This window comes from Narcine bancroftii, chromosome 5, assembly GCF_036971445.1.
Source record: "Narcine bancroftii isolate sNarBan1 chromosome 5, sNarBan1.hap1, whole genome shotgun sequence".
Lineage (NCBI taxonomy): Eukaryota > Metazoa > Chordata > Chondrichthyes > Torpediniformes > Narcinidae > Narcine > Narcine bancroftii.
The window spans coordinates 52026331-52041791 of record NC_091473.1 but is presented as its reverse complement, the minus strand read 5'-3'; the positions used below and the strand labels follow the sequence as shown (position 1 = coordinate 52041791).

General features: G+C 52.4%; 2 protein-coding genes across 13 annotated transcripts in view; one reads left to right on the top strand and one right to left on the bottom strand.

Annotated features, from left to right (window-relative positions):
• LOC138763385 (solute carrier family 41 member 1) overlaps positions 1 to 14032 on the top strand; it is a 31916-nt gene extending 17884 nt beyond the window's left edge. For 9 of the 12 annotated variants that reach the window (XM_069937452.1, XM_069937453.1, XM_069937447.1 and 6 more), the window contains 9 exons: positions 2114 to 2221; positions 3559 to 3630; positions 4017 to 4161; positions 5468 to 5614; positions 7239 to 7383; positions 8486 to 8565; positions 10416 to 10550; positions 12342 to 12490; positions 13014 to 14032. In XM_069937452.1, the coding sequence (XP_069793553.1) occupies positions 2114 to 2221; positions 3559 to 3630; positions 4017 to 4161; positions 5468 to 5614; positions 7239 to 7383; positions 8486 to 8565; positions 10416 to 10550; positions 12342 to 12490; positions 13014 to 13184 (1152 nt within the window). In that variant the 3' untranslated portion in view covers positions 13185 to 14032. The remainder of the gene's footprint in view (positions 1 to 2113; positions 2222 to 3558; positions 3631 to 4016; positions 4162 to 5467; positions 5615 to 7238; positions 7384 to 8485; positions 8566 to 10415; positions 10551 to 12341; positions 12491 to 13013) is intronic. The other 3 variants (XM_069937448.1, XM_069937456.1, XM_069937457.1) reach the window with 3 other exon arrangements.
• LOC138763386 (carbohydrate sulfotransferase 11-like) overlaps positions 1 to 15461 on the bottom strand; it is a 97920-nt gene that overhangs the window by 25339 nt on the left and 57120 nt on the right. The gene's annotated exons all lie outside the window — the stretch shown is intronic.

The window sequence follows — 15461 nt, the reverse complement described above, 5'->3', positions numbered from 1 at the left end:
TCCTCTCAATGTCCGCAGAGTCTGAGCATCAGTTGGAATTATCCAAACCAGATTAAATTGTCTATGAATGCAAGGGACTCAGATAGGACAGGCTAAAGGAGTGAGTGGCCTCCCTCCATCCTTGTGTTCCTCCCTGGTCTCAGCTCTGCTTTTCAAACATAGATTGGATGCTGAGAAAGTTGGATTGCATTCCTCTAGAGCCTACCTCCGCATCTGGACTGGCCAAAACCCCAGGGTACAGGGTGACTGGTGGAATGTGGGAATGTCACAGCCAACATACACAGCAAGATCCTATCAAGAGTTTTCCATGGCCACACACGGATGTATATGGACAGAAAGCATTTAGAAGGACTGGAGCATATGGGACAAGTCCAAAAATCCAACTTGGTCGGCATGAATGAGTTGGACCGAAGGGCCTGTCCCAGGTGTATGATTCAGTCACTGAAGCATGTGATTTTAGTGGGAGGATAAATATTGATGGAGGAGTGTGACCCTCGCTCAGTATTGATTAACCAGGTCATTTTCCTATGGGTGAGAACTCCCCCTACCCATTGTGCCCCCGCTCCTCCGACACCTCCCCCACCAACTGGTCTCATCACATTTGCCACATTTTCTGGAAGTTTAGTTCTATTCCGAGCAAATGATTTCAGGGTGATTCATGTGAGGTGTTAGGTTTAAGCGTCTGGTTTGCATCATATCCACCGACTGCTGATAAACCTCTCTCCAAAACTGCTCTTATCAGTCTACCAGCTACTCTGGCATTCTCTCCATCTCTTTGCTCTCCTTGAATTTTCTCTTTCATAAGCACTCTTTTATTCTGTCATTTCCCTATCCTCTTTATCTCTCTCCCCCTCTCTGTTGGTGGGTTCCAGATGTGTGTGGGGGTCGAGGACCCCCTGTGTCCGTTCCAGATGTGTGGGGGCAGGGCCCCCTGTGTTCCAGATGTGTGGAGGATCCCCAGTGTCCGTTCCAGATGTGAGAGAAGGGGACTCCACAGTGTCTGTTCCAGATGTGAGAGAGGGGACCCCGGTGTCTGTTCCAGATGTGAAAGGAGGGGACACTCAGTGTCTGTTCCAGATGTGTAGAGACCCCCCTGGTGTCCATTCCAGACATTAGAGGCATCCCCTGGTGTCTGTTCCAGATGTGTAGTGGAACCCCCAGTGTCCATTCCAGATGTGAGAGGAGGAGACCCTTAGTCTCTGTTCCAGATGTGTAGGGGACCCTTGGTTGTCTGTTCCAGTTGTGTAGGGGACACCGGTGTCCGTTCCAGACATTAGATGTGTGTCCCCTGGTGTCTTACAGATGTGTAGTGGACCCCTGATGTCCATTCCAGATGTGAGTGGACCCTCAGTGTCTGTTCCAGATGTGTAGGGGACCTTGGTGTCTGTTCCAGATGTGTGGGTATGGGACCCCTGGTATCCATTCCAGATGTGAGAGGAGGGGACCCTTGGTGTCCATTCCAGTTATGTGGGTATGGGACCCCAGTGTCTGTTCCAGATTTGAGAGGAAGGGACCCCTAGTGTCTGTTCCAGATGTGCAGGGGACCCCAGTGTCTGTTATAGATGTGTGGGTAGGGGAACCCTGGTGTGAATTCCAGATGTGTGAGGAGGGGACCCTCAGTGTCCATTCCAGATGTGAGAGGAGGGGACCCTCAGTGTCTTCCAGATGTGTAGGGGACCTTGGTGTCTGTTCCAGATGTGTGGGTAGGGGACCCCTGGTATCCATTCCATATATGTGGGTAGGGAACCCCCGATGATTGTTCCAGATGTGAGGGGGCCTCAGTGTCTGTTCCAGATGTGAGAGGAGGGGACCCCGGTGTCTTCCAGATGTGTGGGGGACCTCTGGTGTCTGTTTCAGATGTGAGGAAGGGACCCCTGTTGTCTGTTCCAAATGTTTGGGAGGGCCATAATCAGTGGGCTTCAGCTGACCCTGTGCCTCTTCCACTCGAGCCACGTGGCTCTTATGGACAAGGAGCAGGAGGATAGAGCTGTGGGCCAAATGGCCACGTACATTATGTTTAAAGACCATTGTGGTAAGGTCTCGAGGGGAGGGATGCCGTGGCCTCCGGCCAGGGCTGGTCACTGATTATGGCCCCTCGTCCCGGTCTCTGCAGCACTGGCCAGTCTTCAAGGCTCTCTCGGAGATCTTCATCCTGGCTCCTGCCTTGGTGGGGCTGAAGGGGAACCTGGAGATGACTCTGGCCTCCCGGCTCTCAACGGCGGTGAGTTCAATCCCCACTCTACCCCATCCGCCACCTCCCCTCCCCCTCCTCTTCTCCTGGAAGGCACTTGTTTCATCAGAATATCAAAGAGATTTAGGAGATCAGCACAGCTGGAGACATCTGGCTTCTGCCATCCATGATCAATGGATCTGCTCTCCTACACACCCTTCTCACATCCCATTGGTCATACAACATCTACAGTGTTCCACTTCTTAGGCCAATCAGTCATCAAGAGGTCTCCTGGTGGACAACCCAGGTGACCCAATGGGACGGTCCTTTATCATCAGGCTTCTCAGCCTCTGAATATAATAACAAGGCTATATAGCCCCTTAACATGCCCTCCTGGCCCCAGCCAATCTTGGGCCTGACTATATCCCAGTTGCCATAGCCCCTGGGAGAGAACCTCAGCATTTCAGCTCAGAAACAGGCACTATGGCCCATCGCATCCACTCTACTTGCCTTAAACCTGTGCCCTCTGGACCTTGACTCCTCAGTCCTGAGCAAAAGGGTCTGACTATCTTCCCTCCCTATGCCCCCATCCTAAGAACCTCTACAAGGTTACCCCTCAGCCTCCTGCACTCCAGTGAGAATAAACAGCCTCCCCAACCTCTCCTGATAACTACAGGCCTGCATTCCAGGCAGCTCCCTGGTGAGTCTCTTCTGTGCACTCTCTATTGCCACCACATCCATCCTGCGGTGTGGCGATCAGAACTACACAGAGCATTGAGTAGGATCTGACCAATGTTTACAGCTGCAATATGAAGCCCTAATTTTTAGTCTTAACCCATGATGTCTGTGCTGACCATGGTACCTATATAAACTAGTCCTCTCTGCCTGCACATGATGCTCTATGTACCACTCCATTCCCTGCTTTGTATTTGCTTCCACCACTCCCATTCCAGGCACACATTGCTCTCTGTGTAAAAACTTGCCCTGTACATCTTCCTTAATCTTCCCCGTCCCTCACCTTCAATTCACGATCTCTCGTGTTTGATACTTTTATCCTGGGGAAAAGATTCTGATGGTCCACCCTATCAATGCCTCTCATGATTTTAAATCCTCTATCAGCCTCCACCCCTTCAGATAAAACAACCCAAGGATGTCCAACCTCTCCCCATAAGTCACCTCCTCTAATCCAGACAACATCCTGCAGAACTTCTGAATGGTTCTGAATGTGCCCTGTGCTCTGCTCCATACAAAGCTTGTGAACAAGGCGATCTGCCCCCATTCACCTCCCTCCCTGGATGTGGGGCCAAGATTTCCCATTGCTTCCTCCCTCTCACTGCCAGCAGGCTCTGCCCCTCTCTCACTAACACCATGCCCTGAGTCTCTTACAGGCGAACACCGGTAAACTGGACAATGCCAGCGACAAGTGGGTCATGGTGACCAGCAACCTGGCCCTCATTCAGGTAGGAAGCAGGTCCCAGTGTCCACACCCTGCTCTACCCTGTGTTACTGTGAGTGTGTGTGCAACTGTGAGTGAGTGTATAATGGTAAGTGCTTCTGTGTGACTGTGAGCAAGTATGCAACTGAGTGGGTGTGCGAGTGCAACAGTGAGCCGACGTGTGAATGTGAACTAGCATGCAACTGAGCAGGAGTGCAACTGTGAGCGAGTGTGAAACTGAACGGTGTGCAGCTGTGAATCGGTGTGTAATTATGTCCCTACATTTCTGTGTATATATGTGCCCTGTCTGTGTGTATGCAGGCCTGCGTGCCCTGTCTACCACACGTGTGTGGGTGTGTATGTGTGTGTGTATATTAAAAACACCTCTCACGGCCACTATCCCTGCTGCAGGTACAGGCCACTGTGGTAGGGTTCCTGGCAGCCGTGGCTGCCATCATCCTGGGCTCCATCTCCAGGGGTCAGGTCGACCTGGGCCGCGCTGCCCTGCTCTGTGCCAGCAGCACCTGCACTGCCTTCATCGCCGCATTGTCACTCGGTACGTGTCCTCCCATCTCGTGCTCCGCGGGGGTGTAACCCCTTCCCCCACAACCCCTCTCTGAAAATCACTATGCTCACACCCCTCACCACCCTCAGCACTTCTCTCCTGAGCCACATGCAGTGTGCGAGGCCACTCGGCCTTCTGAGTGCTGCTGTGGAAATCTGAGCCACTCAGCACATTCCCTTTGCCACTGCAGTTCCAATTGGAGCCACACGATGGGGGCGTTCGGCTGGTGAAAGGCCCCCATCCCACAGAGAGAGCTCCCACCATCGTTCCTCGCCCCTTTGCTCTGTCCCGCTCCTCCCCTTGCCCCGTCCTGTCACGTCCCCTTTGCCTCCTTACCTTGGCCCCTCCCCTCACCTCCACGCACTCTCCCTCACTCCCTCATCTCACCCCTCGCCCTCACCGCTTGCCCCTCTCCTCACCCCTACCCCTACTTCCTCACTGCTACACTTCTCTAATGCCTCCCCTCATCCCCAACCCACACTCCCTGATGTCACTGTGCAAGGAGGGGCCATTCAGCCCATCAGGTCCCTCGCTGGCTTCAAAAACATCAACCTTCACAGCCCTATTACCACTTTGTTTGGTCACCAGTATCCTCACTCCGCAGCTTCCAACTCCTGTCACATTCTACCACTCACCCATGCATGGGGGACAATTCACCACAGCCAATTCAACCCAACCCCCCACCCTGAGGAAGATGGGGGCCCAGAAAAACCAGGAGGAACCTAATGTCAGGGGAAGAACGTGCAAACTCTACACTGATATCGTCAAAGGCCAGGATTGATCCCTGGGGCTGACAGGCAGCACCACTACCTGATGCACCAGGAGGAACACACAACCCTAACAGCTCATGAGGACAACAAACCTATTGATGATGTCACAGCCCTCCAGGGAAGTCTCGAGTGTGTCAGCTGCAGATAGGGTGGGAAGTTACTGGGAAGGGAACAGGGGCTGCGTCGAGGATCAGTGACCCCAATGTCCACTCGCGGTTGTGATCAGTCTCTGCTTGTGTGTTAATACAGACAACTCTCTCCCCTACCCCCCTCTCCCCTTTCCCCCCTCTCCCCTTTCTCCCTTCCACTCTCTCCTCTCCCCCTCTCCCATTTCTACATTCTTCCCCCCTCTCCTCTCCCCCTTTTTCTCCTCTCCCCCTTTTTCCTCTCTCCCGTTTCCCCCTCTCTCTCCCCTTCCTCCTCTCTCTCCCATTTCCACATTCCACCCCCAACCTCCTCCTACTTTCCCCCCCCTCTCTCTCTCCGGTCCCTGACCTTCTCCCCGGGTCTCCGACCCCATCCCCTAGGGTTGGTGATGGTCGCTGTGATACTGGGCTCAAGGAAGGTTGGGATCAACCCGGACAATGTGGCGACCCCCATCGCAGCGAGTCTGGGAGACCTGATCACGTTATCATTGCTCGCTATCGTCAGCAGCTCCCTCCACCAGCACCAGGGTAAGTGGCCCAGTGCAGACCCCACCCCTCCCCCTCTCGTCACCCCCACCCCATCACACCCTTCCCCCCTCATCACTCCCACCCCATCACACACCCCCTCTCGTCACTCCCACCCCATCACACCCCTCATCACTCCCACCCCATCACACCCCTCCCCCTCTCGTCACCCCCACCCCATCACACCCCTCCCCCTCATCACTCCCACCCCATCATACACCTCCCCCCATCACTCCCACCCCATCACACCCCTCCCCCCTCATCACTCCCACCCCATCACACCCCCCCGTCACTCCCACCCCATCACACTCCTCCCCCCTCATCACTCCCACCCCATCACACCCCTCCCCCTCATCACTCCCATCCCATCACACCCCTCCCCCTCTCGTCACCCCCACCCCATCACACCCCTCCCCCTCATCACTCCCACCCCATCATACACCTCCCCCCATCACTCCCACCCCATCACACCCCTCCCCCCTCATCACTCCCTCCCCATCACACCCCCCCCGTCACTCCCACCCCATCACACTCCTCCCCCCTCATCACTTCCACCCCATCACACCCCTCCCCCTCATCATTCCACACCCCATCACACCCCACCCCCTCTCGTCACCCCCCCACACCATCACACCCCTCCCCCCTCATCACTCCCACCCTGTCACACCCCTCCCCCCCTCATCACTCACACCCCTAACACTCGTCACTCCCACCCTGTCACACCCCTTCCCCCTCATCACCCCCATCCTATCACATCCCTCCCCCAGGTTTTCACCTTTGTTGCTCTGTGGATGTGGGGGGAGGGAACTTGAGGAGCTAGAGTCTCGGGGATGGAAGGACTGCACTGGGTGACCTGCATCTGTCATAACCCAGCTGGTGTCCTTTTCGTTCTTTCCTCACGTCTCTCCTCCTTCCCTCCCTCCTTCACTCCTTCCTCCTCCCTCGCTCTCTCCCTCACTCCTTCCTATCTCCTTCTTCCTCCTCCCCACACTCTTTTCACCATCCTTTCTTCCTCCTTCCTCCCTAGCCCCCTCCCTCCTTCCTCACTCACTCTCTCCATCTCTCATTCCCTTGCTCCCTCCCTCCTTCCTCCTCCCTAGCTCCCTTCCTCCTCTGTCCTTTCCAACTCAATCAGCCCCTCCTCCATCATTCCCTCCCACCCACCTGCCTCTTCCCTCCTCCCTTGCCCCTTCCCTTCTTCTCCCTCACTCATTCCCTCTTTCCCTCCCTTACTCCCTGCTCTCGCCTCCCTGACTTTTCCTTCCCTCCCTCCCACTCCCTTGCTCCATCTCTCATCCCTCCCTCCAATCTCCCACCTTTCTCACTCCCTTAACTCCTTCCCTCTTACTCCCTCACTCCCTCCCTCTCCCTTCATTGCTCCCTCACTCCTTCCCTCCTTCCACACTCTCTCCCTCGCTCCATCCATCTCTTCCTTCCTGCCTCAATCCCTCCCTCCTCCCTCACTCCCTTTTCCTCCCCCCCTCTTCCTCCCTCGGTTGAGTGGGCACCATGAACAGCCCACTAATGTCCGGTGTGATCTGGTGCAGTCATTAGGTAACTGGGATTGGATTGGGGGACGGGACATGGTGGTGTAGCTGAGAATTGACATATTGTGTCCACGATCCAGGAACGCTCTACCTTGCGCCCTCACTGTGTGGCCTCCTCGTGGCTGTGATCCCCATCTGGGTGGTAATTGCCCGGCGGAGCCCACCGATCCGCGAGGTTCTGAGGTCTGGGTGGCAGCCAGTCCTTATCGCCATGATGATCAGCAGGTGGGTCTGCGGCAGCCCTGGGATACCTTCCCCACACAGTATCATGGGTCATGTCCAACATCTGGCACCTAAACCAACCACCTACCTGCAGGGGCAGGGTCCTCCACACTCTCATAACACACTCCCGGAGTCGTACTTAGAGTGAAGCTCCCTCTGCACCGTCCCATCACACAATCCCGGAGTTGTACACAGAGTGAAGCTCCCTCTGCACGGTTCCATCACACACTCCCGGAGTCATACACAAAGTGAAACTCCCTCTGCACGATTCCATCACGCATTCCCGGAGTCGTACACAGAGTGAAGCTCCCTCTGCACGGTTCCATCACACACTCCTGGAATCATACACAGAGTGAAACTCCCTCTGCACGATTCCATCACGCATTCCCGGAGTCGTACACAGAGTGAAGCTCCCTCTGCACGGTTCCATCACACACTCCTGGAATCATACACAGAGTGAAACTCCCTCTGCACGGTTCCATCACACTCTCCCGGAGTCATACACAGAGTGAAGCTCCCTCTGCACAGTTCCATCATGCTTTCCCGGAGTCGTACACAGAGTGAAGCTCCCTCTGCACGGTTCCATCACTCACTCCTGGGGTCAGACACAGAGTGAAGCTCCCTCTGCACGGTTCTATCATGCATTCCCGGAGTCGTACACAGAGTGAAGCTCCCTCTGCACGGTTCCATCACTCACTCCCGGGGTCAGACACAGAGTGAAACTCCCTCTGTACGGTTCCAACACACACTCCCGGAGTCATACACAGAGTGAAACTCCCTCTGCACGGTTCCATCACGCACTCCCGGAATTGTACACAGAGTGAAGCTCCCTCTGCACGGTTCCATCACGCACTCCCAGAATCGTACACAGAGTGAAGCTCCCTCTGCACAGTCCCATCACACACTCCTGTGGTCAGACAGAGAGTGAAGCTCCCTTCACATCGTCCCGTCACATTCCCAATATCAGACACAGAGTGAAGCTCCCTCTGCATGGACCCATCACACACTCCCAGGGCTGGGATAGTGCAAGTTAGATTGATTTTCATGTTTTCTCTGCAATCCTACTCCTCCTGATGAAATTTGCCGGGTTCCAAATGTTTTCCAGTATTGGAGGTGTAATCCTGGACAAGATGCTCAGCAATCCAAGATTTGAGGGTATGGCTGTGTTCACACCTGTTATCAACGGTGAGTTCCCTGTCAGTGACAGGAAGCTTGCAAACTGACAATAGTCAGTGTGGATTTACCAAGGGGAAATCAGTTGGATTAATTGGATGAAACTGCTGTAGATTAGGAGAACATGCTTACTGCCATTTCCCATCTCTACACCACCTGGCTCATTCTCCGACATGTTCCCCACTGCGGCCCAATGACATGGACATTAAATTTGCCAATTTCAGGTAACAAATCCCCTCCCTCTTGTCCCTCCCCCTCTCCATTTTTTCCCCTTTTCAACCCAGCCCCTTCTCCCATCTCATTCCCTTCCCATTCACATCTCACTCCTCCCCAACCCTCTGATTCTACCCTCCAGCCCACATTCTACCAATAGGAATCCCCTCCTCCTCCAGGTTCCACCCAATCCTCTCTGTCCTTCACTATCTTACCATTGTCCCTCTCTCTATTTGTCAGATTCCAGCACTGCAGCCGTTTTCTCCATTTCTCTCTGACCCCATCCTCTAAGACATCTTCTTCTGCTTCTCTTTTGCTTCTCTCTATCCCTTTGTCTTCCACCAGCCAATCAACTGTCAGTTTCCCAACTCTACCCACTCCTCGTTTGTCCGTAATCCTGCCAACCTGTCCATCATCCTACCCAGTTCACCCATCCCCACTGGCCTCTGTCAAACCCCTCCTACCCTGTCCTCATTACACTGGCCATTGCCTCTTAGCCTCAGAGAGGAGCAAGAATTTCTTCACCCAGAGGGTGGTGAATCTGTGCAATTTGATGCCACGGACGGCTTTGGTGGAAATCATTGGGAATATTTAAGATGGAGATAGATATAGGAAGGATATAAATAAGGTGGAGAGGGTGCAAAGAAGATTTACAAGGATGTTGCCTGGCTTACAACATCTAGAGTACAGAGAAAGATTAAGGAGACTGGGACTTTATTCACTGGAAAGTAGACGGTTAAGAGGGGATTTGATAGAGGTATTTAAAATTATGAAGGGCTTAGACGTGAGTAGACTCTTTCCCCTGAGGGCAAGGGAGGTTGGAATAAGAGAGCATAAGTTAAGGGTAAGGGGACAAAACTTTAGAAAAAATGTTAAAGGGTGCTTCTTCACTCAGAGAGTAGTGGCAGAATGGAATGATCTTCCAGAGGAGATAGCTGCGGCAGGGTCCTTTCTGTCATTTAAGAGAAGTTTGGATGTGTACATGGATATGAGAGGGTTGGAGGGTTATGTGCAGAGAGTGGAAGGGGGGAGCTAGTGGAGTTGTTCAAATGAACTGCTGCGGACCCATAGGGCTGATATGGCCTGTTTCCGCACTGTAAACTGTTATATGGTTAAATATATATTTTTGATCAGGAAGGGAATCAAAGACATGAGAATAGGGTTGAAAAGGATCTTAAATCAGGCATGGTAGAATGGCATTACAGACTCGACGGGCCATATGGCCTAATTCCACTCCCATGACTTGTGGTCTGTCAAAAAGTACTTTTCTCAGCCCTCAGATCCTTCACATTATCACCTCTCTGCTCCTTCCCCCTCCCACCTGTATCCATCTCTCACCTACTAAACTCTGCTTCTTCCTCTCCCCCCACCATTTAATCGGGAATATGCCTGATTTTCAGCATCATGAGGAAGGGCTCAGGTGTGAAACATTGGCTTCCTTTCACTTCCCATGGATATCTGCTTAACCTGAGTTTCTCCAGCACGTTTGTGTACTGCACTAGACCCCAGCATCTGCAGACTAGGGAATTGTTGGGATAGTTCTGATGAACAAAATGGGTTCAGTGGGCTGAATGGCCACCAGAGATATTGAGCCTGGGCTGTGTGCACCTGACCCCACCTTGACTGGATTTCTGTCGCTGTATCCACAGGTGTTGGGGGAAACCTCGTGGCAATCCAGGCCAGCCGCATTTCCACCTACCTGCACCAGTGCAGTGTGCCAGGAGTGTTGCCGCAAGAAATGCAGGAGCTGTGTCCCAGTCTGTGCACCACCTTTGCTCGCTCAGGTAGGTTCCCTGGCCCTGGAGCAGCAGGGAGGGGATGCAGGCCACAGGCACTGCTTCCGCCCTTTCCCACCATCAGCTGCCTCCCATCTCCCAAATCCAGGCCCATCCCTTCCAGAACTCATGGTCCAGTCCCTCCAGCGGCTCTTGCCGAGGTCAGTCTGGGCCCGAGGTGGCCTCCCTCACTCATCCACAGCCTCTGCCATGGAGACTCCACCCTCTTCCCCCTTGTGAAGCCCAGGGTAACCCTCCCTGGTCCGCATTTGTACAACATAGAACATAGAACAATCCAACCCAGTACAAGCCCTTCAGCCCATAATGTTGTGCCAACCTATAAAAACCTGCTCCACAACAATTTAATCCTCCCCTCCCTCACATCCATAACCCTCTATTTTTCTTATATCTATGTACCTATCCAAGAATGTCCATATTGTACCAGCCTCCACCACCATTACCCAAGCAATGCATTCCAGGCACCCACCACTCTCTGTGTATAAAACAAAGTTCTTTTGAGATCTTTGCTAAACTTTCCTCCACACACTTAAAACAGATATCCTCTGGTATTTGCTATTGTCTTCCCAGGAAAAAGGTGATCGCTGTTCTCCCTCTCTAGACCCTTCATAATCTTGTAGACTTCCATTCAGTCCCCTCTCATTGTTTGTCGATCCAAAGAGGAAAATCCCCTATCTCTGTTAACCTTGCTGAGTAGGATTGTCTTCCCAGGAAAAAGGTGATCGCTGTTCTCCCTCTCTAGACCCTTCATAATCTTGTAGACTTCCATTCAGTCCCCTCTCATTGTTTGTCGATCCAAAGAGGAAAATCCCCTATCTCTGTTAACCTTGCTGAGTAGGATGTTCTGCAATCCAGGCAACATCCTGGTAAATCTCCTCTGCACCCTCTCCAAAGCCTCCCCATTCTTCTTGTGTGGAGAACAGTGCAGCATGGGAACAGACCCTTCAGCTCACATCTCTGTGCTGAGAATGATGTCCAAATCAAACTAAAACTCTGCTCCCTGTGTCTGATCCATATCCACTCATCCTCTTCACATTCAAGTTTGTTCAAGTTTATTATCATCTGCCTGTCCAACCAGATGAAACAGCATTTCTCCATGGGCTCATGCACGCGTGCACACACACACAATAATCATATACAAATATAAAGATATAATATCTCTATAAACATTTCAGAATCATTTACTTGTATCATTGAGAAGAGGCCCAGGGAAACAGGATAAAAAAACAATTTGCCCTGCACATCTCCATTAATCTTGCCCTCCCCCTACATCTTAAATGAATGTCCTCTAGTCATGGAGTGATGGAGTCAGTATAAAGTGTGGAAACAGGCTTTTGCCCAGAGTAGGGGAAACAGTAACCAGAAGACAGGGGTTTATGCAGAGGTGGGAGAGATTCATAAAGAACCTTAGGGGGTAACTTTTTTACACAGAGGGCAGTGGCTGTATGGTACAGGAGGAGGTGGTTGAGGCAGGTATGATTCAAAATGTTGCAACGTTTCAGAAGAACATTGCACAGATGCATGGATATAATGGGTTTAGAGGGATACGGGTCAGAAGCAGGCAGGTGGGACTAATGTGAGTTAGTTGAGCCAAAGGGCCTGTTTCCACACTATTTGTCTCTCTGACTGTCATGACATTTAGTAAATAACTGGACAACCCAAGGCATGGAGAGCCATGGACCCCATACTGGGGTTACTGTGAATGTCAGCGTGGACCCGATAGGTTGTCTGACCTGTCTGAGTTGTATAATGCATGAGCTTCAGTCCCTCTTCCCTCCCCAGGTACAAATTCAACCTCCGCTCGTGTGCTTCTTTTGCTGGTGGTTCCTGGACACCTGATCTTCATCTTCAGCATCCGTTTGCTCCGCGCAGGTCACCTGGTCATCAGTCCCATCTTCATTACCTTCTACCTCACCGCCGCAGTGCTCCAGGTACCCTCACCGACTGTCCGTTGCACCCGTCACTGACTGTCTGTTGAACATGTCACAATCTGTCCAACACCGACTGTCCATCACCAACTGTCCGTCACGGACTGTCTGTCACTGACTGTCCATTGCAGCCATCACCAATTTATCGTGACTCACTGTCCATCCCACCATCATCGACTGTCCATCACTGACTATCTGTCACGTCTGTCACCCATTACCAGCTGTCCATCACATCTGTCACTGACTGTCCTTCACATCTGACATGCCTGTCACTGACTGAGCATCACTGGCTGTCTGTCAAACCTATCACCAACTGTCCGACACGTCCATCGCACCCATCACCGACTGTCCATCACACCTGTTGCTGACGGTCTGAAACACCCCTCGCTGACGGTCAGTCGCACTCCTTACCAACTGTCCATCGCACCGTGGGTGGTTCATTGTTGGGACAGGTCTGTAATTCTACTCAGTGAACCTCTCCCTCCTCCTCTTCCCCCTCCCCTCTCCCTTCCCTTCCCCTTGCTAGGTGGTCCTGCTGCTCTATGCTGCTGAACTGTTGGTCCGCCTGACATGGACCCTGAGACTGGACCCCGACAACTTCTCCATCCCCTACCTCACTGCCATTGGTGACCTGATGGGCACTGGCTTCCTGGCTCTCTGCTTCCTGGCTGTGCTGTCCTTGGGGATTGAAGCCTGATACCAGACGGGTCCTTGGCAGACAGACCTGGAACATCAGTGGGCATTTCTGTCACCTACCCCACCCTTCATCACACAACCCAGCCAGGTTGAATGTGGTGGTGACACAGGGGCTGGATCTCACTCCTGTCCAAACCAGGACCCACACGAAGAAACTATTCATTTCCTCTCCTCCTTGTGTGTTCAGCTGTACCCAACGTCCACTTCTTGTCCTGCTGTGCCCCACTTTCCATACCACCCATGTCCCTTCGTCTGACCATCTACCCCACCTTCCACACCACCCACATCCCCTCGTCTGTCCTATTGTACTCCACCTTCCACACCACCCACATCCCCTCATCTGTCCTACTGTCCCCCACCTTCCACTCTGCCCATGTCCCTTCATCTGTCCATCTGTACCCCACTTTCCACACCACCCACATCCCCTCATCTGTCCAGCTGTACCCCACCTTCAACACCACCCACGTCCCCTCGTCTGTCCAGCTGTACCCCACCTTCCACACTACCTACGTCCCCTCGTCTGTTCGTCTGTACACCACCTTCCACACCACCCACATCCACTCATGTGACTGTCTGTACACCACCTTCCACACTGCCCACGTCCACTCGTGTGTCCTGCTGTACATCACCTTCTGCAGTGCCCTTGACACATCTCCTGCACTGCCCAAAGCCCATCCCCTGTGAATCAGCTCATTAACTCAAGGGTATTTCATCACTCTGTCCCCCCAGCAAGGAGCAACTTCACTAAGTCCAATTCCATTGTGGAGGTTTGCAAAGCTCCACACTGTTGTTCAGGCAACCTTAGACTTCCAGTTCTGGTGACATCACAGTAAATATTTTTGCACCATCTCATATGTCTTAGACATTTTTTATTAATCTTCCAGAACTGTTCACTTAATCAGTGTTAATGAGCAAAGGTTTCACGAAACATTTCAGCTGCTTAGGAGGTAGATTACACAACTTTATGGCATTATAACATACATCACAACATTAAGTGATGTCAGTCAGACCACATTGAGGATCAGTGTGGGAATGGGATCCATCTCCCAATAAGGGTCAGTGTGTGTGGGACCCCTCCTCCAGCCAGGGACAATATGTGTGGGACCATTTCCCAGTGAGGGTCATTGTATATGTGGGACCCATCTCCCAATGAAGGTCAGTGTGTGTGGGACCTGTCCCCCAGTGAGGGTTAGTGTGTGTAAGACCCTTCCCCAAGTGAATGTTAGCACGTGTGAGACCTGTTCCCCAGTGAAGGTCTGTGTGTATGGGACTCATCCCCCAGTGATGGACCCTGTGTGTGGGACCCGTCCCCCATTGATGGTCAGTGTATGTGGAACCCATCCCCCAGTTCAGGCTAATGTATGTTGGACCCGTCTGCTTGTGAAAATCAGTGTGTGCGAGACCTGTCTCCTAGTGAGGGTCAGAGTCTCTGGGACCGTCCCCCTGTGAGGGTCACTGCGTGTGGGACCCATCCCCCCCAGTGAGGGTCACTGCATGTGGGACCCAAACCCCCAGAGAGGGTCAGTGAAAGTGGCCACACAAATAAATTGGGTGATAAAGAAAGTATATGGTTCATGGTCGAGGCACTGAGTGTCAACTTTGGTTCAGTTGCATTTGGAATACTCTGTGCAGTTCTCATCACTGCATTACAGGAAGAATGTGAAGGCTTTGGAGAGGGTACAGGAGGTTCACCAGGATGATACGTGGTTTAGAGGCTGTGAGTTATGGGAATTTGCTTTCTGTGGTGATTCAGAGGCTGAAGGGAGACCTGATCGAGGTTAATAAAATCATGAGGCATTGTCAGAATCTATCCCCAGGGTGCAAATGGTATGTTGGCCTTCATATCAAGAGGGTTTGAGTATAGGAACAAGGATACCTTACTGCAGCTGTACAGGGCCTTGGTGAGACCACACCTGGAGTATTGTGTCCAGTTTTGGTCACATTATCTAAGGAAGGATGTTCTTGCAATGGAGGGAGTGCAGAGGCGATTCACCAGGCTGATACCTGGAATGGCAGGAATGACTTATAAGGAAAGATTGCGCAAATTGGGATTGTACTCGCTGGAGTTTAGAAGATTGAGAGGGGATCTCATAGAGACCTATAAAATTCTGGCAGGACTGGACAGAATGGATGCAGATGGGATGTTTCCAATGATGGGAAAATCCAGAACCCGGGGCCATGGTTTGAGGATAGTAGGCAAACCATTTAGGACCGAGATGAGGAGGAATTTCTTTACCCAGAGGGTGGTGAATCTGTGGAATTCATTGCCACAGAGGGC